The 26066-nt window shown below is 36.6% G+C and overlaps 1 protein-coding gene across 1 annotated transcript in view; it reads right to left on the bottom strand.

Annotated features, from left to right (window-relative positions):
• LOC122840202 (contactin-associated protein-like 5) overlaps positions 1-26066 on the bottom strand; it is a 177804-nt gene that overhangs the window by 53169 nt on the left and 98569 nt on the right. The window contains exons 9-13 of the mRNA XM_044132441.1: positions 25316-25459; positions 25034-25193; positions 13807-13913; positions 10265-10384; positions 5410-5610 (exon numbers count right to left, since the gene is read on the bottom strand). Of these exons, the coding sequence (XP_043988376.1) occupies positions 5410-5610; positions 10265-10384; positions 13807-13913; positions 25034-25193; positions 25316-25459 (732 nt within the window). The remainder of the gene's footprint in view (positions 1-5409; positions 5611-10264; positions 10385-13806; positions 13914-25033; positions 25194-25315; positions 25460-26066) is intronic.

Genomic DNA, 26066 nt, shown 5'->3' with positions numbered 1-26066 from the left:
ATTCAAAACCTTTAGGAGAGATCATAACTACACTGAATTACACAATTCTGGATATCTGCTTCCAAGAGAAATCACAGACTGACTTCAGCTTCACAAATTCTACCCTGGCTGTTTTTTGACAGACATGTAAATTCAATAAATCTCTTAAATAAAACCTTTGTGACAACATGAAGCAGGTTAAAACAAAAAGCAAAAAAGTAATGAAAAGAAGATGGAAGTATAGAAAAAGTCCAAGATAAAGGTATGTCTCCATGTCTCTTGCTGTTTTAAGGTTTATCAAAAAGATTTGTAGAGTTGCTGAATAAAAAAGTAGGTCGATAGTGAACTTGAACGGTCCAGTTCAACAGCCAAACACGTATGCTTGGGTCTTTGTGTGAAATTGAGTTTTAACTTTAAACAAGTAGATTCTTGTGGTTAGCCTTAAATATTTCTGAGAGTTTTTTTGGCTTCAAGACAGGGTGTGTGATAACGTTTGATAATAATTGAAACTTCTCAATGTTTGGCATTATGTAGCAAAAATGTTTTTACATTAGGCCACATGCCTGTTGCATTAATAAATGAATGAACTACTCTAAACTGTAGCTGGCAGTATGCTGTTTGCTGCTGAGCATAATCCTTTATGTGGCTAAAACAAAGACATAACTTATAAGCTACATAACTTCTACTTTAGAAGTTATTTGAAACTTCTCTTGTTAAAATTATTTGAAGGCACAGAATCAGCCCAGTGCTGGTTCACATTCTCAGGTAAGAAAGACTAACCTAGAATAAATGTAATTGTAAAGCTATTGAAATAGATAAATTAATTTAATCAAAGTATGTCAAGAATATGCATTACATCTTAAGTCCAGAGCATAATAGTATTTTGTTACTTTCCCTACCAATAGATGATACCTGCATATAGAATAGAATGTAAACAACACTGTCAGAGATGCAATGAGTTCATACCAGGCCTGCAACTGATCTAATCGTTTGACTGTTGATTGCAGCAATCCACATTATTAGCTGAAATAGAAGGCCTCAAAGGCAAATTTTGCTTAGGGCCCCGTGAAGGTTTGGGCTGGCCCTGGGTAGGGGGACTTTAACCCTGTACTTCATGTAGTTGCCTTTCAGCTGAGGCCAGCAGAAGTGATGATACACTCAACATCAGAAATACAGAATACCTTCCACATTTTGCTTCCAGTTCACTAAGCAGTCTGTTGTGTCCCTTCTTGCAGACTAAATGATGACCTTGCAATCAAATGAAAACTCCCTCATACCCCCAAATTCACTGATGAATTTATTATTATTAATTACTGTATTTTAAAAAATTAATTTATATATTTTTTAATTAATTCATTTTTAGAGTGTGCCAGTTGCCAAGCTATGCCGCTAGCTGTGATCAGGGAATGTATCACCATAAGAAAACTATTCCTGGAAACGTGTGAAAACAACAAGCATCAGAGGAAGAGGACACCAAGACAAGAAGCAATTATCCCTGTTGGAAGTGGGCTTTTTTCATGTTGTCATGTTGAAAGCCAGTTACTTCTAAGCAAACACAGCTTATTGTAGCTCCTGCATAAGGACAAAGAGCAATAAGCTTAAAATAAATGATTTGAATGTGAATGACTTCACTGAAGGTTTAAGAGAAGACTGAAATCAGGAAAGACATGCTCTACCGCTAAACTCCACAACCAGAGGTGAACTTCAGATGTTCTTGGCACACGCCTACATCTGCAATCCCACAGGGTTTTTTTGAACAGCTGCTGTTGTTGTCATTTTCCTTTGAATTTGCATGAAAGGTGCCATTTTGTCAAGAAATTATTAGAACATATTGCAGATTCTGCTTCTCATCAAAAGGGTGATTGCTTGTATCCAGACATTCAGAAAAGTTAGGAACAAAGGTTCGCTTGACTTTATCCACAGTGGATATTCCACCACCAAAGAGAAGCATTAAAAATTGAGGCTATGTCTGAAAGTGTTCATGCAGCTGTAAAATAGGCTGTTTCAAATCTCTCTTTGATGTTCGATGCGATAATGAACTTGTTTATTTGCATACGAATGGCACACAGGGACGGCATAAACTGGGACTTCATGAATGTTTTATGATTTAAGAGAAAATGTTTAGATGTTTGGGAGCAAAGGTGCCGGCGCTGTTCCAGATGAATGAGTACAAAAAGACTGCAGCTAGCCTCTCAATATATTATTGAAATGTAACGAGAGGAGAGAACAAGCGTGTGGGAGGGCCTCTGAAAAGACAACAACTCCCAGCAGTGGTGAACTACAGACTGTCTGAAAACTCAAAATGAACAATAGCTGGAAAAAAAGGCATAGTTTTCACTCCAAAGTGATGTCGATACTGACTTTGGCTCTAAATGTGGCACTCCTCTGTCTCTGAATGAAATTCTTGGGTTCACCATTGCAAAGTAAGAAATGAGAGTCACTAATGTGAAAGCAGAAAAAGAAATGCATCGCTTGTCATATTATTAGCAGATGAAAATGCAGCTTTTTTCTTTATGTTGTATATCAGCATAAAATGATCTAAATGCAGAAGAGACTTACAATGGGTCTTTGGTTGGTCTTGATCTGTTACATTGTTTCTTTGCCTTTTAGTTAAGCTCCTTCTCTGGTTTAGGTTAAACCATGGCAGGATCGTTTTCTTTGAGACATATTCATAAGGTAAGTATTTTTTGTAAATAATCTCCTTAAGTAACTGAAAGTTGCAAGGAAAACATGAAGGGCCTTATAATTCAACTGCTCTGAGTTTACAACCACAGATAGGATAGCAGGGCCATAAACAGCACCCAAAACAGCTACTCCATAAAGCTCTACCATCACTGGCGTTTGTGTGCAGGCTTGTGCATGTGCATGTGGGTGTGCGTGCACATGTGCGTATGTGAAGGGGGTCAGGAGGCAGTAGTTAAAACCAGTCCTTGAGAGCTGCTATCCTGCAACTTTTAGATGCTCCAGTGCCATGACAAAGCAAATTCCCTTACAGATGTATTCTTCTTTTACTTTTGATTATTAAACACAATTTAATGTCAGACAAAACTAACCTAAGCTTTTGTCTAAAGTACAATACTGTACTGTAGAAAGTACAGTACTGTATAAAATACAGTTTTTAAATTACAATTTTATTCACATGGACAAGAAAGCTATCCAAACCTATCAACACCATGAGAAAAAGTAATTGTCCCCCTAAACAGAAGAGCGGCCAGGCAAAAAACAACCATCAAGTATTAATTTTACAAACTAACAGGCAGTTGTTTTACACCAGATGTAACGGGGTGTATATATTCCAAAAATATCAACTTTTGTCACAGAATATTTGATAGGTATTTTCTCAACTTATAAATAAAAACAACCACAGACAATGTTACTTAGTTTTCAACCAAATTCTTGAAAGAATTGAGAAGGCACAAAGGATCAGTTCCTACAAGCTGATCTCCTTGTATTCTGCCATTCTGCCACAGAACTTGTCTTTTTATTAGCAGGGAAAGGAAGTGAATGGAATGTGGGAGAGTGATCTTAACAAATAGGGGGTAGGGGGCTACCCTCATAACAAGGAAGGGAAAAAAGAAACTAAATTCTACACACAGACAATTAGAGGCAACTAAGGAGTATCTCAGGAGGTTCTCCTAAAGAAGCACCTGCAAAAACATGCTTGAGGTCAAAAAGTTAGTTATTTCTTACACACTGTCTAACAAGTTCCTTCTCTCTGGGGTGAGAACACTAAAACTTAAAATAAAAATCAACTAGTAATATAAAACTACTAATATAAGGAAGATATCAAAACATAATAATTCTAACAATATTCACAAAATATTTTCCAAAACTGTTCTGGATCATCAATATGTTTTTCGTCTTTGTCTTGTATTTGGTTGGCAGTGGTTTCTGACCATGGAATTCATGCATAGAAGTCATTTTTGTCCACTCTCTTACATTGACTTTAACAGAGGCAAGTGAGGCCAAAGCCTAACTCAAGGTGGCAATTAACTGTTCACACTTTTCCCTTAATACAATTGGATGGAAAATTCCTCTTCTACTCACCTTGGGTTATCTTTGTCCGACATTAGCATTATGTTTAATGAATTGAATGCATGTTCTAGTTGCAAATTTCTTTTGCCCTAAAACTGGGTAGCTGGCTTTAGCCTTCAGTTAATCCTTCATTTAGAAGGCGAACTATTACTGAAGTCAGTTAAGAACTTTGCATTTCATGTATCTAAGCACATATAATATTGTACATCACTAACAAACGCTGGACAAAATTTTGTTTAGATATTGTTTGGTACAGAGTTTCTGCAGCTATTAATACATTTTAATGTAATTACAGGTCAATTAGATTAGTTGGAAAGCACAGACCTTCAAAATTGATGTCACTGCTGTTGGCTCTTTTTTGCCCATTTGAGACTTGGCATTTTTAACTGCTGAATTCAATCAATAACAATGAATTGACCAAAGCGGCAGTAACAATAGATAAATCTCTGTCCCCCTGTTTTTGGTTTTAACTAATTATACATACAATATAAAGTTCAAGTCTTGTCAAACTAAGTGATAATAGAACTTAGAATATTTTGTAAGTTCTGTTTCTAAAATGATGAGGTACTTGGACAGAGAGTGAAGTAGCTGGGATCAACATGTTTCTGTATCAACATGGTAAATATATTTCTGTGAGGAGTCTGTTTGCCCTCTGAATTTGCATGGGCGTTCTCCAGCTCCACTAAAGCACAAGCAGAACTTGCTCAATCAATTTCAGCACCTACACACACCCCCTGGATGTTGATGTTCCTACATAATGTAACAGGCCTCCCTCCATGAAATATTACACCCTGTCTGCTGAAACAACTGCTGAGGAAAAGTCTCTAGAGACATGGCAAAGAGTTGAAATGGCAACCAAACTTTTATGTTTCCATATTAATTTAGCTGAATGTTTGTGTAGCAAAATGTTCTGGTGTTTCAACTTCACAGCTAGTCTGTGTGTTAGTGATGTATTTGTGTTAGATACATAAAATGCAAAGAAAAAACACTGTTCTTAACTGACTTCAGTAATAGTTAACCTTCTGAATGAAGCTTAACTGTAGGCTAAAGCCAGCTACCTAGTTTTGGGGCAATTGAAATGTTTAAATATTTGAATTGGCTAAAGTGTATTTTCCATCATACTCCATATGGGTCTCCCCATCATCTCATCTCATCTGCTGGCTCATTGCAAGACCTCTATGTTTAACTTAAGTCTTAAGATATGTGTGGAAGATACATATATATCTCCCACATATAGTTAATAATTCTGTAATTTAAAAAAATATATTTTAACAATTCTAAAATAATTTATTATTTTATAATTGTATTATTTTATATAATTCTAAAATAATCACATACTGTAAATATGCAAAGATTTAAAGGTAAACACATTGATTTTGTGAGTAATTAACTCACCCTTTGTATTGAAGAGACGTGACTTCCTGCAGTTGTAAACTACTTCCTGTTGGCACTGCTCTGCTCCAGTCACGATGGCGCGAAGTTGGTCGGCAGATGCGTTGTAGCTGAACTTCATGATGTAAGGCTTCTGGGGAGAGGAGTTCTGAACTTTTACTGGAGCTGAGTTGTTGTGGGACAACACCATCCATACTTTCTTTTCTGTAGGAAACATAGGAATCTTTCACCCTGAAGTAAACACACCCTTCTCAAAGTTGAAACCAAACATTTAAATGTAATATAACAATGTATTTCTCATTGTTAGACCAGTCATTCTTAACCCTTAGGCCCCAGTCTACATTTAGCACCACCACCTGAGCATCCACAATACACTCCCAGGACTTTACAAGGGATGGGTCGGTGGTGAGTCGGTGTGTTCTGACTATCTGTGCTACCCATCAATCCATCCTACCTTATGGTAATGCACATGCGTACATTGATTCAGTGTCATATACTCCCAGCTATTTTCACTCACCAGATTTCTTATCCATACATCCTACATGTTGAAGTTTATTTTATAACTGGCTTTCCTTAAGCCATTTCCTGGTTTAGATCAGCTGTCATTACCAACATTCTTTCTACTCTTTTCATAGTCAAAAGCAGTTGTACTTTAATTTAATTCATTTTTAGAATATGTTTTAAAACTGCATGATTTGGTTCAACTGTTTTAGATATCTTCCCACAAGCTTCTCACAATAGTTTAGTGGAATTTGAGCCCATTCCTCCTGACACAACTGGTGAAATACTCCACCTTACTCACACACATAGTTTTTAATTAAATTAAATACTTAATTGAAAACACAGAATCTGTCTCCTTCTGTCTGAACACAATGATGACTAAATATTCCCGTGCTGTTGAAATTTCCATAAAATTATTTGAAAAATAAACATAGTTCCTTCAGTCATCTGCAGAGTGCACCAAAGGATGAACCAGACTAGTAGTGGTCCAATTCCTGATTTCTTTTCTGATTTCCTTTGATTGTTTCACACAAGACAGCACAGTGATGACATCTTAGAACACACTTACTGGTATGTCTGAAATTAACTCAGATGTTGTGAACTAATCTATCAGAAGATTACAACACAATAATATCATCATCCGGACTTTCCCAAATTGTTTAAAAGGATTCTCCCACTCATTGTTCTGACATTTAGCATAATCTTAGAGCAAAAAAATTTAAGCCTGACTTAATTTCAGAGAGTAAGGAATAGAAGGTTTTGTGCACTTTTGCACAATGAGAAGTTATATAAACATCTCATTTTATTTGTTTTCTAGTGATGTTTATTCACATTTTTTATGCAACAGTAAAACACACAAAAACCTGAATAAACATGTACCAAACTGTTAGCAAATTGCAGCTGTTTTCATTTTAACCTTTATCATTGTATTATCACATTTCTTTGGTTCAGTGTGTTGTAATTGCTGCAAAGTTTAGAATTTGGTGTCTGTGGAGTGTTGTGGCTGAGCTTTTAGAGTTGATGGTGACATTTCACAAATCTGTTGCTTTACGTCACTAAAAAGCAAATGAATACTCGTTTCCAGGCAACAATCAGACCACCTTCTTTGTCCTCTATCTGCAAACATCTAATCCCCTGAAAATAACCTTTTCAATAGAACCTGAACAGAGAGTCCCTTTGACTCTCTGTGACTAAAACTCTGTACATTTGGATGCAAATAGAAAGTTTTTCTGATAAAAAGTGATAAGGATTGTGTCCTGTTCCCACAACAGATCAGTTCATTATTTGGATTCAGTGTTTGCTCTGCTTTAGAGAAAATCCCTCTCCTCTCGCAATTATTCCCATCAGGTTGTATGGCTTATAGCTATTTACATGTATAATGGATTTCTTAATTGAGGTCAAGTTGAGGCATATCTGCTGTCGGTTGATTCTGACTCATAAAGAGAAGACTGAAAGCACAAAATGTATGATAACGCTCTTTCTGTGATGACATCATCAGTACATTAACCTTGCAAAGGACAAGCAGCTGGGAAAGCTGTGACAGTCAAGTGATGAATAGTGTCACCACAGTGTCAGAACTAGACTCACTATTCTGTCCTATGTGTCCCACAGACCGGCGCTTCCCTGTCTGTCATCTGTCACAGCTCAGATGATGTTTGATGCTGTGGAAAAGTTTTCATATCCCTTAAAACTTCTCATAATTTTTGACAGTAGTAGCATAAACTTGCTGCTATGTTTTGCTAACATAATGTAGTAAACAATTGTGAGGTGGAAGAAACAACACATGGTTTTCAAGAATTTCACAGATAAAATTCAGAAAATTATTCGGATTTTATGCCTCTTTAATTTTATCTCCTTCAATTACTCCCAGTGAAACAATCTGCCTTCACAACTAACCAGTTTAGTAACTGGATTTCATGTTTTAATCAGAAGAGACAGCATCATGATAATGAAGGAAGACAGCAGACAGCTCAGAGAGAGGGCTGGGGAGAATTTTAAAACAGGTTTAGGCTATAACAAAATTTTTCAACATGCCAATCTCACAGACCTCTTCTCAACAAAGAGAAGCCATGACCGTCCATCTACGTACACTGACAGACTGCTCAAGAATAACAGAAGCTGCCAAGAGTTTCACAGACTGTCTTCAAATCACACAAAATTGGTGTCAAATATTTGTGGTATGTTTGCGCTTTTGCTTTGAAGATATTAATGAAAGGTTGAAGGTCAAAAGGTCAACCAGAACACCAAATTTTTATGAGTGGGGGCTGATTGACCTTTCATTACCTCTAGAAACATTTCTTTATATCTTCAAAATGATAGCGGCACAAACAAAAACTTTTGCTGCTCAAACCAGGACAAAAGTAGTGAATTGACAATTTTATTTGATTTGTAGGAGGGGGAGATGGAGGAGAGGGGCGGGGGTGCAACTTCACTCAGGTGTTTCTTGGTTATTTTGAAGAACCACAAATCAGGTGGGAATAAGCACAATTAGCTGCAAACCCCACACATTACAGTTAAGGCATTCCTGTAAAACTATGTTTTTGATACAAAGATTTAAGACTCCAGGTTCACTTTTATCTTCCTTCATCATCAGTGACTTTGCCAGAGATGATAATGTTCATTCTCCATTCACTGTGACTGAGACAGCCATTCGTTAAAGAGCAATGGGAAAAAATATCTGCCTGTAGATGTGCACCATCAGTTAAGGCCCAAATTATTCATAACACTGAAAATTTTAGATTATATTAATCTTATTCGTCTTTTAGGTTTTCAACATGTTTCTTCTTACTGGTATTTTTATTAACGCCAGAGTCAAAGTGAGTCTGTGGAGACGGTATAGATTAGGTTACACTGATGGCAACAGCATCCTTTCATCCTCAAAGACTTGGAGCTCATCAATAAAGACAAAATATCAAAATACCAGAGGACATCTGCAAACTCCTGCACATCCATTATAAAAATGGTTTGATTGCTATTATATCAATACAAAAAAAATTCAACTAACCCCTGAGGACAGTGTAAATCCTTTTACATGACTTTGCTATGATAAACGCAGATAAAAACAACTATTTCTTTCTTCATTGGTATGGCTTTCACACTTTAAATAATTTAGAAAACTGTGTTAGATTTTATTTCCACTTGTTCTGGTTTGTGATGGTCCTTCACAAAAAAATCACAATTAAATATCCTGAACTCTGTTGGACATAACAAGACAAGACATGGAAAAAGGCACAATATGCTACATATGCAGAGACCATAAAAGGGATTACATAATTGGGTTGACGGGATCACAAAGTAAAATGTTCAAACTTCTAAAAGTGCTAGAAACAAAAGTGGTTCCACAAGTTCAGAAAACTGAATGCAGCCAGGCAACAAAAGCAAGCATGGGTAAAAGAAGGTTTAAACAAGTTTTAGTCCCATTACCACAACTTAGTTTATTTCTCAAATGACTTGCCAATAATTCCACATTAGACCAAAACCAGAGGAGACCTACACTGTCACTAATGTGGTGGTTATTTTTCCCTGAGCAACAATATTGGGAGGCAAGATTTCAAAGAGAAGTACTTTGCAATTTAATACTGTTCAGTTGGTTTATATGACATTGATTCATAACGCGTCATTTTAAGGTCAGTTCAGTAACACTGTCAATAAATCCTCGTCAAAATGTGCTTTAAGTTCAGTTCCTTATTCAAATTAGCTTAATAAGTTTTCTATCTAAGGAAACCCAGCTGATTGCAACGAGTCATGAATTTACAGCAATTCCTCATATTGATGAGGAAAACTTTATTTCACTTGTCACCAAGTTACTTTCAAAGCTTGCATCATGAAAATGTATGAGACCTATAACAATTTATATGCAGGCAGTTTGGATTGTTATCAGTATATTTTTTATGTTATCATTAGTTGAAAATGTAGTTTTGAGCACAAATAATCATACTGAAGAAGAAGTTCCAAGAACTAATTGATCCTTTTGTGCAGGTCAAATATTTCATCTTTAACAACTCCAGATCCCAGCCTCCGCAATGTTTACATCCGTAAGCTTCAGCAACTGTAACCTTTTTCTACATGGTTACACTTAGTGACACTTGACTGTACAAGATGCCCTTTTAGCAGAAGCAAGTTTACATTACAGGATGCAGAGCAAGATAAATTGTTTAATTAATCTTTAAGCCACAATGATCTCAAGAGTTTAGATGGCAGGAAAAGATAAAACCACAAAAGACAAATGCAGATTTCTACCAAGAGATGCTCTTATCTTTCCTGCCCTCTCTGAGTTTTTATTTATTTATTTTTTTTATTACCTTTTCTCCGTGTGAACAGTGCATACTTAACAAGACAAGAGCTACCATGATCTCACCTGTCATGTTGCAGTATACCTGTGTGGGCCCCAGGGGACCACTCCCATCTGGATCGATGAAGTAGAAGCCTGAGGAGCTGCCGCTCAGCTTGTAGGCCTCGCAGGATGACTCGTGGATAGCTGGAAGAACAGTAGAACAAAAATAGTCATTTCTCCAAGAATCAGCCCACTCTCTCCTCAGTCTGAACTGTATGAGTCACAAACACACAAACTCTATCTGTATTTATACAATGCGCTCAACTGATTGGGTTCTGAGCTCTCAAGAAGCTTTCTGATCAATCTATAAGATCCAGTGTCAACTTCAGTTGAAACTGCTTTCAAACTACATCAGTTAAAATGTTTGAACTGACAGGCAGAACAGGAATGTATTTTAAGTGAAGGGATCAGGTCACATTTATGGGCTGAACGAACAAAGCTAGCCAAACCATGGAACACAGGCTGTTGTCCACTGCTAGTTATCACAACACATGATGAATAATTAGGAGGCAGTATCAGCAATTAAGAGAGCACCAACACATTATCTTTTAATGAAATCAAGATGGATTGATGACTTTCAAAAGTATTCAAACTCCTTAAACTTTTTTGAAGACATAATTTTTTTATACAGCTAATGCTATTCTTGGTTTTCTTTTAATTTGAGTTGGTGTTCAGTTAGACTGATGTCTGATAAAAGAGAAATATCTTTTCAATTTTAGCATATTTTTATGCTTTTTGTATTGCGATGCATTGTGAATCTTGAATCTTTGTGAATCTTCTCTCATTGACAATACAAGGCTTCTGAAGCTTGGAACTTTGAACTTTGAAAATATCTAGAGACATTAAGGTGGATGCAAACAAGAACAAATGTTTAAAACAAACAAATAACTCTAAACATGAGGAGGGAATTACACAATGACAATAATTCAGAAGTAAGGATGAAAAGAGAAGACTGGTGGTCATTCAATACTCTAATGGAAGAGAATTAAAATGTGACTCCTCATGGAGCTTTAATCTGGATGCAGGAAAATCAACTGTCCATACTGATGAATAAACTGGACAAGCCAAATAAAAACCTTTGGTGTAAAACACAAGTAGTGTGACTGATCCTTTTAGTTTAGTCACAGAGGCTCCTCACAGTGAGACATGGGGCCAGTAAGTATGGCAGACCAGCTGAAAAATTAGGCCTCCAGTTGAGTTATTCATGTTTTCAGTTGACCCCGACAATGCTGCAGTGAACGGCTCACAGAAAAAATAGCTCTGTGTTTCACATTAGAGTTAGGTACAACCTCTATCATGGTCATGGGAAAGAAAAATCGCTAGATCAGAATCATATTTCATACGGCTTCTCTATACTGGGATGTCTGCTATGGGTTTAAGACATTTCTGCTTTCCCAGATAATCATGTTTTCTGATTTTAGCAATGAGGAACAAAGTCAGAAGCTAATCTTTTCAAACTGTGCTGATGTTGAGAATAATTCATTTGTGGTTTCTTTATTTAACCCCTTGGCTTATTACAGACTTAAACACACATGCATTTATTGCTTACATATTTTCATCTTAGCCAATTATGACACTTCTAGCACTCAAATATTTATATATTTATAAATAGTCATGGAAATTAAAATGAAATAGATTACACTGTATTTTATTTTCGAAAGGTGTGGGTAGGTGTCAAATTTTATGTTTACATTTTTTTTTCAAGATATAGTTTTTCATAGCTTCATGGTGAATAGAGTCACAAACATTATATAAGCATTGATAAAAAATTTTATACAGAAATGAGTATGTTTCAGATTTTCATACAATTCCAAAGCAATCGACTACATATTAAGTTAAAGTGATAAATGGCATCATTGTGAAAATGAGTCATATTTTACTAGATGGAGCTGATATAGAGACAGGCTGACATGAAATAAGAAAAAAACACAAGCCAAAAGTAAAACAAATGAAATAATCAATTTATTCCTGCATATTTAGCTCTTAAAAAAGGGCATTTATACATTTAAAGACAAAACACATTTTGGTCATTTGGTTTTAAGGAAGTTGATAGAATGTAGCAGTGAGCTTACACTGCTTACACTGAGGTAAGAACAATCTAAATTCTTCTTTTTGCCTTCCCAACCCAGGTAGATTGAAGTGTGAAGTGTACTACTAATAAATACTAATAAATCCTGTATTCCCACTTTGGTGTTGTGGTGATTACTAACTAGATTTTGCCAGTGAACTCTGCAGTTTAGTAATTGGGGGAGATGCATCTGAGAGCATAAAACAGTTCTATGGTGGCTCAGCAGAGTCATTTTTTGAAAGTAATCAGTGAAAGAGAGAAAATCAAACAAACTTTACTGACTGCGAAGGCTAGCACCTTGAAGACCAGTCATTCCATTGGTCCAATTATCGAAAAATAATTAGTGGTATAACTGCACAAGATATCCAGATCTGGGTGAGTTTGGAAAACCAAAAAAATAAGCTTTTTTATTTCATTTACATGACAAAAATGGAATAAATAAAGATGCTTTTACATTTATTTTTGTTAAAAATCACACGATTTATGTATGATTTGCTATGTCTTGTCTTTAGACCTATCGGCTTTATGCATTTATTAAAAAAATCTAAAAAAAGATAATGTTACACACTACTACCACTACTTAGATTAGTGAACTCTAAAATTAGGTTGAATTTTTCCTTATTTTCATAAATGTGTCATTGCTCACAAACTGCTTTAAATTATCTGTATTTCGTGAAGGATACATCCAGTCCTAGCTGTTTAATTTATTCTGAAACATTCAACTGACAAGATTTGATTCCTCCTAAAGCAGTTAAAATAATTTGTCCATAAATGTCCACAATGCCAGAAAACATGTGTGTCATGTGTAAATTAAAGAGGATAAACTCTGAATGCAGTTCAACTGTCTGCCTCTTAGCAAAGGGGAAACACAACACCATGGCTGCTTCAACTTTCAGTTGGATTAAAAAACAGACTCAACAGACTGATAACAGGCTGATAAATCATTCCCCTAAAACCAACTGGTGGTCTGTTTAAAGTACACTGGTTTCCAGGCTACGCCTTTGACTTGCAGATAGAAAAGCTGAATTTAATGAAAGGAACTATTTTTACTGCAGCAGATGCTCTTATCTGCCATGTTTCCTCCATAACTGTCTGTCTGCATACAAACAAGATATCAACATTCTGGGGCAGGGGATGGAGGTGCAGGGAGGGGGGATCCACACTCTCTCCAACAACACTCCACAGTATATATCAAGGCAAAGTCAAAAATGACACCTGGAAGGAAAAACTCCTACAATCACAGCCAGTCTGAAGTGGGGAGCTATTTAAGGATGGAGCAGGAAAAAAAAGTGCAGATAGGAATTGTGAGGTCATGTCAAGCTGAAACAGGACAACTTTCTGCTTCTCCTCTCAGCTACACAAAGTGAGGAAAGCTCCAGCTGAGAGAGGCAGGTGGATGTGTGTACTGAATTGAATGTGAGAAGGCTTGGCAGACCTGGAGTGAGAGGGGGGTGAAATGGTAGCTTTGAGACAGTGCTGAAAACATAAAAGTGCTCACAGTTGTGACACGTGGCTCCGGAGTATCCAGTTCCCGAACAGTCGCAGGAGAAAGAGCTCCACGTCTGGGAGCAGCGGGCGCCGTGTTCGCAGAGGTTGGGCAGGCACCTGGGAAAACAGGAGCACCACCACACCTTAATGCACCAAAACTAATTCCACAACTCACTTCACAGCTCTTTAACTTTCAGAGCACAAGAAAAAATACAATCCTAATGAGACCTTGTTTTTGCCTAATTAGTTCTGAAAATGAAGAGAAATCTTAATTAGCACGCCATAGAAACCAAAGAAGCTTCAATTATCACATTTAAAACTGCAGCAGCAGAAAGCCTGGCTTTATTGCTTGTAATTAATTGATTATCAGACTAGTTTGTAATTATACATATCTGACTAATTGAAAAATCTCCAGGTTCCTCCTAATTTGCTTTGATCTTTGTTTGCCCAGCTTTCATGCTTTGGGGGATCGGCTCTAACTGATTACGATTAACCTGGAAGTGACTATGTCAGCTGTTTGTTTCAGACAACACAATGAAGCACGGGCCATTGAAGCACTATGCCTGACAGGTAAGAAAAATCCATTTCATTCTCCTCTTTATTGTCTTCTTTGTTGCTATGAATATGAACCTTGGAACATATCCAAAAGTTAATTTGCTGATGACTCATGTTTTGTGAGCTGAAATTAAAAATCAAAAACGAGTGAAGAGTGTCGGGTCCCGCAGCCTCCTTGAATTTTGAAAAAGCCGATTTCTCTGAGCACAAAAGCATCACTGTCACCTTCAAAGAATGCCTGTTAATGGGATTTTGCCGCAGAAAAATTTACATCGCACTCTTCTGATTAATAGTCCCTTCCTCAAGCCTCCTTGAGTTTCACATAATTGCCAGCCTTTCAAGCATGCATCTATAATTTCATACACTTTATCTCTCACCTATTAACTGCAGCACAGTGGGCCAGCCGCAACATGGATAGGGTTGCAACAATCGCTTTAATTACCATCAAGCTATTTTCTGTTGTTATGTCCGTGGCTGCCCTTACAGGATGTAAAATTACAGTAGGCAGCACACTTAAGCACATGCTAGCTGTAAACTGAGGTGTAATTACACTCAGAGAAGAGCAGATTAGCTCTGATAAAAGTTAATTTTCCTCATACACTCAGGGGTCATTAAGTAGGCCACAGAAGAGAAATGACAGCTAATATCAGGGAAGTAATCACTCTCACTTGTCATGTCCTCACAGCGGCACAGAAGGTTGCAAAGACACAAGGCAACTGGAAAAAAACAGCCTCTGCTATCCTGTCTTTAGCCTGCTTCTCTGCTCACACACACACACACGCCTGCACGCACACACACCCACACACCCACACACACAGGAATGTATTTGTGCTCTCATTTGTTTGAAAAACTATTAACATTTTTTAAGATTAATCCCTCGTCAGCCTGAAGGTCTTGTGTGCTGGGACCACCAGGCTGCATCTGTTATTAAAATGCAACCTGCTGCCATTTTGAGAATGTTGCTGAGCATGGCACAATCACTGAAAAGGCCTCCTGGTGCAGCTGAGATTAAAATGGATGCAACATTTCTGGTGCAGTGGATTTGCCCAAAGTGCAAAACCATTTTTTTTCTGGAATATTTTTCAACATATTTTTAAAAACTAGATTCAAAATTTAGTGTGATTTATGTCTCTAACCAAAAGTCAAGCAACCCAAAAAGCATCAGGACATCAGAGTGAGCAACACAAGCACATTCCAACATTAGAATATTTTACTTCTCTGCTTTGTGTGCAGAAGGTAGTCCTTTTTTCATGTCATATTATTTAATCAATAGTGTCACAATAGCAGATTATATGTTATATGTGTCTTCCATTTTGACTTGTAAATGGAGGAACTCAACAGAAAAACCCCCAGAGGTCTGAATTCTGACCTGATCAGTCAGATCTTCTACAGGATCAGTTTAAAATTCAACATGACTGCTGCCACATGAATGACTGCAGAATGAAACTCTTTATTTGAACAACTCTTTAGACATTTCAATCAAATGTGTCACTGATATGTTACTCTGCAATAACTTTATATGAGCATGTTCCTGTAGTGTGCAAACACAGACTGCAGATGAGTCACAGTAGTTAGTCTTTTGTCTGAGCTCAGTGAATGGTTCTCAGACTCAGGTGGATCATCAGATTCTGAAAGAATACATGCAACATTCAGTAGATTTTATTATAGACAACTTATGAAGCCCGGCTTTTCTACATTGTATCACAGTTAATTTTAGAATAAGAGACATTGGAGAGGTAGAGAAAAAACTTAATTTAATCTCTGTTAGAGCACAGCTTTCAAACACAAGGCACGTGGGCCAAATCCTGTCCGCCATAAATATGTATGTGGCCCTCTGGACACTACAGGGCCACATTCATTCAACTTTAAAATAAGAGTTATGTGCTTAAACATTTATCAATTGAGTTTTCATTTGTATAGGACCAGTGGCAGAAACCAATCCGAAAAGATGTTAAACATTGCTACATTTTAAGAAGCACTAATAAAACACATAGAAAATCTAATATTTTAACAGTTTGTGAACTGGTAGTTTTATCAGGATAATATCAATATGCGGATATTTGCGCTGCAATATGCTTATATTGCAGCCCAAAAACCATGAATTCTTATGTCCCTCGTATTGAAAGATCAAAGAGAGATATGAACTCACAGAAATCACTGTTATGAAAACATATTGCTGAACTAAAACAGGGGAAAAAAATAACATTTCACCTGGTTAGTGTGAGAATCCTTTCAACTCTTCCTAATAGTCTAATCCAATAGAGCATTAGGGATGTAGTTAGATAAATGAAAAAAAAAAAAATAAAATGTTACCAAAGAGGAGTAAATTAGTGTCAAAAAACTCTTCAAAAAATTCCACACATTTGCAAGAAACAATGGGACATTTTCTAATGAATCTGACAAATTTGCAAAAGTAGCAACGACTACAAGCATGATTAAAACCATATATTCCTGATGAAAAAATGTGATACTCATGTGAAGTCAGAAATTTGTCAAAAATGTCAAAAATGTCAAACGATGGTGACTGACAGCGCTAAGACCCGCCTCCGGTCTCTGATTGGTTGTTTCTGACGCAGAACAGTGCATTAGTGGTGAAGTGCGAAGGTGGAAAAGCTTCATCTTTCCACAGATTATATGTCTCATGATATACTGTCAAAACAAATACGGGCAACCCTGAATGTTTGCCACATGAGATTCAAGGTTTTCACACACATACATAAATGAATCAAAGCAAAAATGAAAGTAAGGTCACGGTCCTAAATCAGTAAAAGGTCTGAATTTTTAAAAATTACATTTTACCTGAAGAAGGACAGATTGATGAGAGTGAGTACACACTGCTGCTGCTGCACACCATTTGAGAGAAGCAGCAGGGTGCAAGCCATGTGCAGACAAATAAATGAGAAACAAAACCAGACTCAGACGCCTGTTTAATGTAAAATGAATTAGATTACCAGCAGTGTTTTGGGTTCCTTAGTGATCTCCTGACAACATCTACACTTTTCTTAAATCACAATTTTTGCCATGTAAAAGGGTCTTTAATCATAGGTACACCAAGTTTAATTGATTGAAATCTTTGAATGTTCAAGGGATGATGTAAAATGGGGGAGTAGATTTGGGAGCTAGATGTGATATTGAACCATCCTCTGTAATTAGAGAATCCAATTTATGGTGTGTTTCAAATCAGAGGTGATGATCTGCAGTTTTGAAGCAACTGGTTTCCAGTTTGGCTAAATTTATTTTTTGGCTGCTTCAGCAATCACAAGATTACATGATTCATTTTACCTGTAAAGAGTGGACATGTCTGTGTAGTTAAGTGTTACATTCAGTTCAGCTCAGGTTATTTATATTGTGTCAACAAATGTCATCTCAAGGCATTTTACAAAACATTATTTCAATTCAGTCACACTTTCCAATTCCATATTAGTTATCAAACAGTACAGTATGCTCAATTAATTAGTCAAAGTAGATTAAAAGTTTTGTATCTAAGGAAACTCAGCAGAGTCATTGCCTTGCAGCATTGATGCCTTCCTCTAACAGGAAGAAACCTCCAGCAGAACCAGAACTAGAATCAGAACCAGAACCTGGCTCAGTGCAAGACCAACTGGGGGATTGAGAAAACAGTGAGGGGTTTTGTAAGAAGGTTTTGATTGTTGTAATAAATATGAAGACAATCCCATAGACTATTGTGAATGGTATAAATGACTTTTGACAAGTATTTTTTAAAATAATCTAAATAAAAAGGTTTTATTTCCAAAATGAATGCCCACCTGACAGATGTTTGTTTAATTTTCTTTTAGAAGCAGACTTCTTAGTTACATAGAAATAATATTAAACTAAAACTTTCCAGGACCATGAATAGTTCAGATTCATTCACTGTTTACAAGCAGCAATGCTATCGGCCAGTTGCAAGAGTTTTAGTTTGCTCAACTGTTGGTCATAAACAATGTCCACTTCTCCTCAGCCAATCACAGAACACTCAATTCAGAAAACTACCTTCAGTTTTCCATTGTCGGTGCAGACATACATTTTGTTTGTCTTATTATTTCAGATTGTTTGCGCTGCAATAAGGACAGACTGAACAAGGCTTCCAATAAATACACAATATACTTGGTTTCCATGAATTACTCAGCACCTCCACATGCTGTGTAAAAGTAGCTTGAAATTATATCTAACTAGCTGAATAAATTATTATAACTGCAATTGGAGTTGTATAGTCAACAATTACTGCATTCCAAAAAGTAATTTGTGGGGATAATTTTGCTCATAGTCCTATTGTAATAGCCATATACTTGTGATATATTGTGGAGGCCTGCCTAACGTGCTTATCCAAAATGCTGCAGCTAGAGTTGTGATGACAATTAAAATGACAGATTTGATATTTCCTCCTTTTTTAGCTTCGCTTTACTAGCTCCTTGTTTAATCCAGAATAGAATTTAACATTTTCCTCCTCACATAAAGCCCTTGATAATCAGCTCCATCCATGTCACAGATTTGATTGTTCCAGATGTTCCTAACGGAACACTTTGCTGTCACACTGCAGCTTTAGTGCTGGTTCCTAGAATTTCTAAAAGTAGAATGGGAGGCAGATCCTTTAGCTCTCAGGCTTCTCTCCATTGGAACTAGCATCCAGTTTCAGTGTGTGAGGCAGACTCCCTATCTACTTTGACTAGAGTTAAAACTTTCTTTTTAATAAAGCTGATAGTTAGACTGGCTTAAGCTATCCTAAGTTATCTCTGTTATGCACATCAGTCCCAATTTGCCTCTTTTAAGATTCTATCTGCTACTTTCTTCTACTGCTCTCCAGTTCTATTTACTATATATATATATATATATATATATATATATATATATATATATATATATAAACTTATACATTTATAAGGTCTCTGTGACGCCTTCCAGAAGAACTCACATGCATTGCATTGTTACATGGAGTGAACTAGTACTGACTATGGACTCCAGCAGAACCAGGACTCGAATCAGAACCAGATCCTGGCTCAGTGTAAGCATCAACTGCTACAACCGATTTGACTATATCTTGTCATATTCAATAAATTAAAATATGGGTTCTGATGAGACTCATTTGTCAGATTTCCTTTTAAAACTAACCGTTGGACAGTAACATCTTTCAAGCAGGTAATAAGTCTACTTTTGATTAAGCCCACATTTCTGTATTAAAAATATTTTGAATTGGTCCAATATAATATTCTATACTTAAAGTTAGCGTTTTCATTAACTGTAAGCAGAAAATCTCCACACTTAAAGAAGAACAGCAAAGGCTTAAAATAACCAGTAACTGATCTACATCATATGTTTCTCTTCATGAATTGATATAATATATATTTTGAGTAATATTTCACAGATTATCTGTCTCATACCTTACAGTCACAACATACTAATATTTTACAAATATGTGAAGAACACATTTTTTTATTAACATTCCATACTGCAGCTTTAAGGAGATGATTAGGAGATAATTAATAGTGAAAACAGAAAGGGAGGCTTTAAGTTTGACCATGCAGTTTCCCAAGGTGAATGAATTATTTGAATAGCATAGATTGAGATTGTTTTTGATTGAGTTAAGGTTTGTAGTTGCATTGTTGTAGCAGTGATGTATACTTGTGGTGTGTAAGGGTGTGTGTGAGGAAGCCATCGCTTTAAGGTAGCAGAATTTTTCTATTTGCCCCTAAAATGGCTGTGCTTCTAAAAATGTATTTTGAAAACTTCAAATGCAGATGTTCAAAGTGTGATAGCAATGACACTAATGAAGTGTGTTTCATGCAAGGTTCTTCTTCCTTCTTCTTATTCTTCCACAATAACATTTTAATAACAGATCGTTCAGTTTGTTAGATAGCTACAGACAGAAACAGAGCAAGAAATCAAGAAGGAGTGGAAGGTTTTTTGTGGTTCGTTTGTATAAGCCTAAGGCTTAAAGCTGAATAAAAATAAGTTTTTTGTTGGAGCATTGATTTAGCAGTCAAATAATGTAAATCTTGGTAAATTTAGACCTAACTTGACTAACTGTTAGACATGTATATCTGCTGAGCTTACTTTGTATGATTCTACAGATTAAGATAGAAATATAAAAGGTTTTAAGTTCAGTTTCAGTCCAACAAGTAAGTAAATATGATCAGCCTTTCAAAAGTAAGGATCTGAAAGTAATAACCTTGGAGTTTGGTTTGAGAAATGTTATATCTGAACACTGTCAGAGTTTACCCATTATTCTAACCCATTATTTGAATGCAGTAAATTCAAGTCAAGTAAATCTTTTCCCCTCACTCCGTATTTACATTAGGCGATTTGTGATCCCAAATTTAACATTTTAGCTTTATATAAAATCTAAATATTTTGTAGCAGCTCTTGTTTTCATACAGTTCTGTATAACCAATTAAATTATATTAAATCATTTTATTGTCAAGAAATCTACTTTGTTCAGAAGCTCATTCGTTTTCAGTTTAACAATGGTTACCCTGTGGATTTAAACAATTACTGGCTCTACTCTCCCTTGTCTTTTCTCATCATGGCTTGGGATCCCTTGAGAGCGAACAACTTAAGGTTTCTGTCGACAAATAACATCGTATTAGACATTAATGAGGCTGTGGAATAAGCTGTAGCACAACCTAAGTAAGCCATTAGGAAACCTTATTTCACATTTTTATTGAATCTAATAAAGAACAACATTGTGCAGCTTGGCGTCAACACAGTTGTTGTGGTATACATTTTGTTGTAATAAGCAGATACATTAATGATCTTTAGGTTGGTATAGCAGGTGATGTTAAGCTTTTTCTCAAATTTATAGTCCTAACTCTGAATAAAAACTCATTTTTTAAATATGGATGCCATAATTCCATGCTTATCAATCTGATCCCAACAACATCTTACATTGCAGTCTATTTCATTTATAAAGCTTTCAAAACTGTATTAAAGTTTATGCACATTCTTTTGTTAATTGATTCTGGGTTTCCTGCTTAGATCCTCAGCCTTCTTTACCCTTCACAAGGTCATTCCTAGTGAGTCAGGGCTGCTCCAGCCTGATGTCTATGTGTCATGAGCTCAGACAAGGCCTTCATTTTGTTCACCATTTCAAGCTAACTACTGAGGGTCTGAAACAGAGGAACACAAATTTTGTTCCTCACTTGATTGACTAGAACTAAAGTGAAACATGGCCCAGTTATCAATGAGACATGTCTTGTCAAATTATGCCAAAATAAAGTTTGCCTGCACTAAATGCAAACAGCATGTGTACTGTCAGATAAAACATAGGATCAATTTAGTTGCTTTATTAGACAAACAACCTTCCTCATAAACTGCAGCTTCTAAAATATTTGCTGTATTTCCATTACAATGTGCAGAATTCTTAGTCTACATTCTGCTAATGTTGAAAAAACCAAAATTTTGCAATTGAGGTGTTTCCATTAAATAAGACATTAAATTAAAATCGCGTGTGAACAGGCTGGTTCATGTGATAGCCCATTAAAAATTATGGCAGTGATGGATGTAAACAGTTACATGAGATATTCATAATGGTGATGCTTGAGCTAATCATCTATCAGCCATCATCTATAAGCTATCAGCCATAATTTGGTTTTGAGGCCCTCTATTTCAGCTAGTAATGTGGATTGCTACCATCAACGGACAGATGATTAGATCATTCACACACCTGACAGTACTGTTTATATCCTATATGCATGTATCATCTAGTGTTAGTAAAAGCAACAAAAAAATTGTATGCACTATTTTGATGCACTATTAGGGGTGCACCAATTTATTGGTGCTAATTTCCTTAATTTTGGGTCGTCGGCCAATACTCTCATGTGAAGCTGATCTTCTCCACCGATCTTATCTACCGCAGAAAGGTTCTAAAAAAAAAATCAACCGATGTGCCCTTCTACTCTCCAGTGAAAGAGGTTTGATTGATAAAGCAGCCCATCAGGTCTGTCAGTCTGCAATTGGTGCACCTCTACTTAAGATGTAATACATTCACACATATTTATGACATTGATTATGTATTTCTCATAGGTGTAATTCCAATAGCTACCGTTTTAATTTATACTAAGTGAGTCTTTCTTGCCTGAGAATGTGGAGCGGTGCTGGAGTGATTTTAATAGGAGACATTTCACCTGAGAATTTTTAATTATTGTTATCAAATGTTAGCACACTCCATTTTGAAACGAACAAACTCTCAGCTTGCCAAGAATCATGATAAAACTCTGAGCTGTGCTGGAGCTAGCTACTACATATTGTCTGAAAAAATACAACAAACCATCACCCTCATATTTCCTCATATTGTCATCATGATGACACTACTTCCAAAAAGCTATTGATCACCTCACTTGTGATATAAAATAAGTGTTTCCATTGCAGTTTTGCAAAATATATTATTTTGTTAAACTGATCTTAGAAACCACCTTATCCTAACACAAAAAAGTTTTATAAAAAAAAAAAAACGGGACTTGATGGAAAATTACCATGTTTCCATCAAGCAAATTTATTTTCAAAATTTCAATTTGTGTAATTCTATTGTTAATGGAAATGCAGCTATTTTGGTACATAACCTATGAAAGTGATGAAAAAATATTTTTGCTTTTGCTGAATTTGAGTCAGATCTGTTTCCTTACAGAAAGAAGCTCCTAAGTTCAAGTACTGCTGGCAGCAACTGTTGTCAAGCCTGTAGGCTAATTGGGATCATTTCGGAATTTTGCAGAATAGTTTTAATTCAGCAACATTGGGGAGTTTTGAGCATTGAACAGGCTGTTCAATGATAAGGTCTTGCCACAGCATCTCAACCAGATTTAAGTTCAGCATTGAATAGACCTATATGCATAGTTTTCCTTTGACTCATTCAGAGATGGTTTCACTAGTGGGCTTTGGGTTTATTGTCCCTCTCCATAACCCAAATGTACTGAAATGAGATTTTGATGAGAAGGTAAAAAACTTCTGATCAAATGTCTGATGTCTGGAATTTTTGCTGCAAGGTTGTTTTATAGAGAATATAATTCCTGGCTCCAATACTTACTGCAATTCACAGCAAAGCAATCCAGAGCCTTCACACCACCACCATGTTTTACCGTCAACATGATGTTATGTTTTAGATGCTGTGTCAGTTTCCTGCCAGATGTAATAAGATGAACATGTCCAAAAAGTTCTGCTTAATATTTTTCCAACTCCTGGAATAATCGTGGAGGCGCCCTTGGGGTAATTCTGGTAGAATGGCCATTACTAGGAGATACATCATGATTCCATATTTAATCCATTTTTGGATATTGGTTCTCACTGTCACTGCTGGAAATCATTCCAGGGCATCTGGAATGATTTAGTAATCCTTCCCTCACGGATGCCCATTAATTTCCAGTTCATTCATTTCTTTAGATCAGGAAAAGACATGTATGGCTCACTTGATGATGTCAGGCAGTGATCAGATGAACTGGTATGAACCAGTTGTGTCTGGAGAAACTGAACTCAGCTTTCCAGAAATCTGGTATATCATGATTATGAAGGGTCACATTAATTTACATAATAGCTGTTCCCATTAAATTAACATATCTATTTGAAAACTGATTTTATTTTATTTACTTATGGTATTGTCTGATGTTAAAATTGGTTTGATCTGAAAACATCTATAAGAAAGAATATTTTATAGGACATTGTACAGTAACATAATTCATGTCATTTAAAGGCTTAAATAAATACATTTGATGAATCTGTTATTTAAATAAGTTACAATATAATACATCTGTTACATGTATAATTCCATTTTAACATGGACTGTAATAACTGAGTTTATGTCTAAACAACCATTGTGGAATTTTTCCCTCCAATTTCTTTCCTGTATTTACGTTTGCTACCTTTTCCTGCAGGTACTGTCATTTGAAGGGCCAGTCATTCACTAATATTCCAGCTCAGAGAAAAACTGTGCAGATCCCCCAGAGAGGTAAATGCCCTCAGAGTCACAGTTGAAGTTTCAGGTAGGAGCACCAATCCTGACTCTGTTTTCTCTCATCCCATGGAACATTAGGTGTGAAGAAACAAGACCAAAAACAACATCCGTCTAAGCCTGGGAAAATAAAACATCTCTCTCTATCATTCTGTCTTTTCCTACAGTGCATCTCTTTACGTACTGACATGACAGACTGGCATCGCCGGTATGTTTGCATATCTTCCAACTGCGAACAATCTGGTCTAAAAAGTAGGTAGTCTGAATTTTGACAAAGGGGTAATTCTCCCCAGGGCATGCACACGGGAAAGTGGCAGTTTGCATGTTTGCCTCGCTCCTATAAATGTTCCCCTCCACATGCAGACGTTTACGGAGCTCGTAGGTCTGCCAGGGCCCACAGCTGTGCAGGATAATGAGGGAGAGCATGCCACACAGGACAGTGGGGAGCAGCTTGTTAGCATAGTCCTCTGCCAGAGAAGGTGCAGCCGGGTTTCTGTTGCACTTTAATTGGAAGATCCAGTCAGCTTGTTTGTCTCTACAGGACAGAATGTCAGCCACTTTCAGGCTTTGCTGCAAACAACACACTGCCATCCACAAATTAACATTGGGGGCATGAATGACTTTGCGCTGCCAACTTGGATAATGTTTGACATTCAGCCATCAATTGAGAGGAAGTTTTTGTCTCCTCCCTCTGAGAACTGTCCTAACAATTAATTAAAGTACAGAAAAGAAACTCAGACTACTTTACCTGTCTTTCATATTGCATGTGTCAAACTGGAGCTCATTATAATTTCCTAGCAATCCTTGCTGCACATGACTGAGATTCACCAGGTGATTGTTGATGGATATAAGCTGCATGCACCCCTGGAAGGCAGGAGCTTGGATGTGACACTCTGTGGGTGGACAGCCTTGACGAAAGTGACACAAGAAAGAAACAGCCTTTAGTCTTATTCCTCTTTAGTCACAGAAAACTGTAAGTGACAATGTTGGAATTTCAAGAGAAAGACGACACATAGGGAAACTCACTAACCTCCAAAGTAGAAGCTGCCTCTTGATTCCACTGGTTCCCAAAGCTCAACGTTGGATGAAGGCTCACCATCCACACTCAGAGTGATCTGCAGATTCCTGCTGGCAAGACTCACTGTGTGCCACAGTCCGTCGTTGACTCTGCGACCTAAACAACAGAGTATAATCAGTTTCAAGAGTTTAATCAGTTACAAATTATGTCATGAGCAACACAGAGCTACAAACATCCCAGCTTATGTCCAGGATTTTTTTCCCTGCAGGGCCAGGCAGGGTCTCAGATAGTACAAGGGTGGCACACTGAATTTACAGTTTTATCTAAATTACCATGAGTCTTAAATTGCCATCAATATCTGAAGTTAAAAAAGAGGAAAATGTGTTGTGTTAATTGGTCTGCAGTTTGAAGCTTCCAATTCGAAATGCTAACCTTCATATGTGCACCATGAACAAAGTCACCGACAGCTTTGGTGGAAGTGGCCAGGCAGAGTGACCAATCAAACTTCAAGAGGAGCAGGAGTTGAAAAAGTCTGCCAAGTATTTCTGTGATTTTTGTATCTAGATAGACCACATGAATGAGTCATGGTAAATATCCCAAAATGTAATAAAATGAAAACCGAATAAAGGGAAACCAATATTATTCTTAACTCTTGTACATCTAGACACAAAGTCATTCAATAAAAAAAAATAAAAAAAAATACTGTATGTTTAGATAGAGATGTTCAGCCATTAAAACACTTACATTTCTAACATTGCTAGTG

The sequence above is a fragment of the Gambusia affinis genome, linkage group LG11 (genome assembly GCF_019740435.1).
Source record: "Gambusia affinis linkage group LG11, SWU_Gaff_1.0, whole genome shotgun sequence".
Taxonomy (NCBI): Eukaryota; Metazoa; Chordata; class Actinopteri; order Cyprinodontiformes; family Poeciliidae; genus Gambusia; species Gambusia affinis.
The sequence above is the reverse complement of the archived record's forward strand: the minus strand, read 5'-3'. Positions and strand labels throughout refer to the sequence as shown.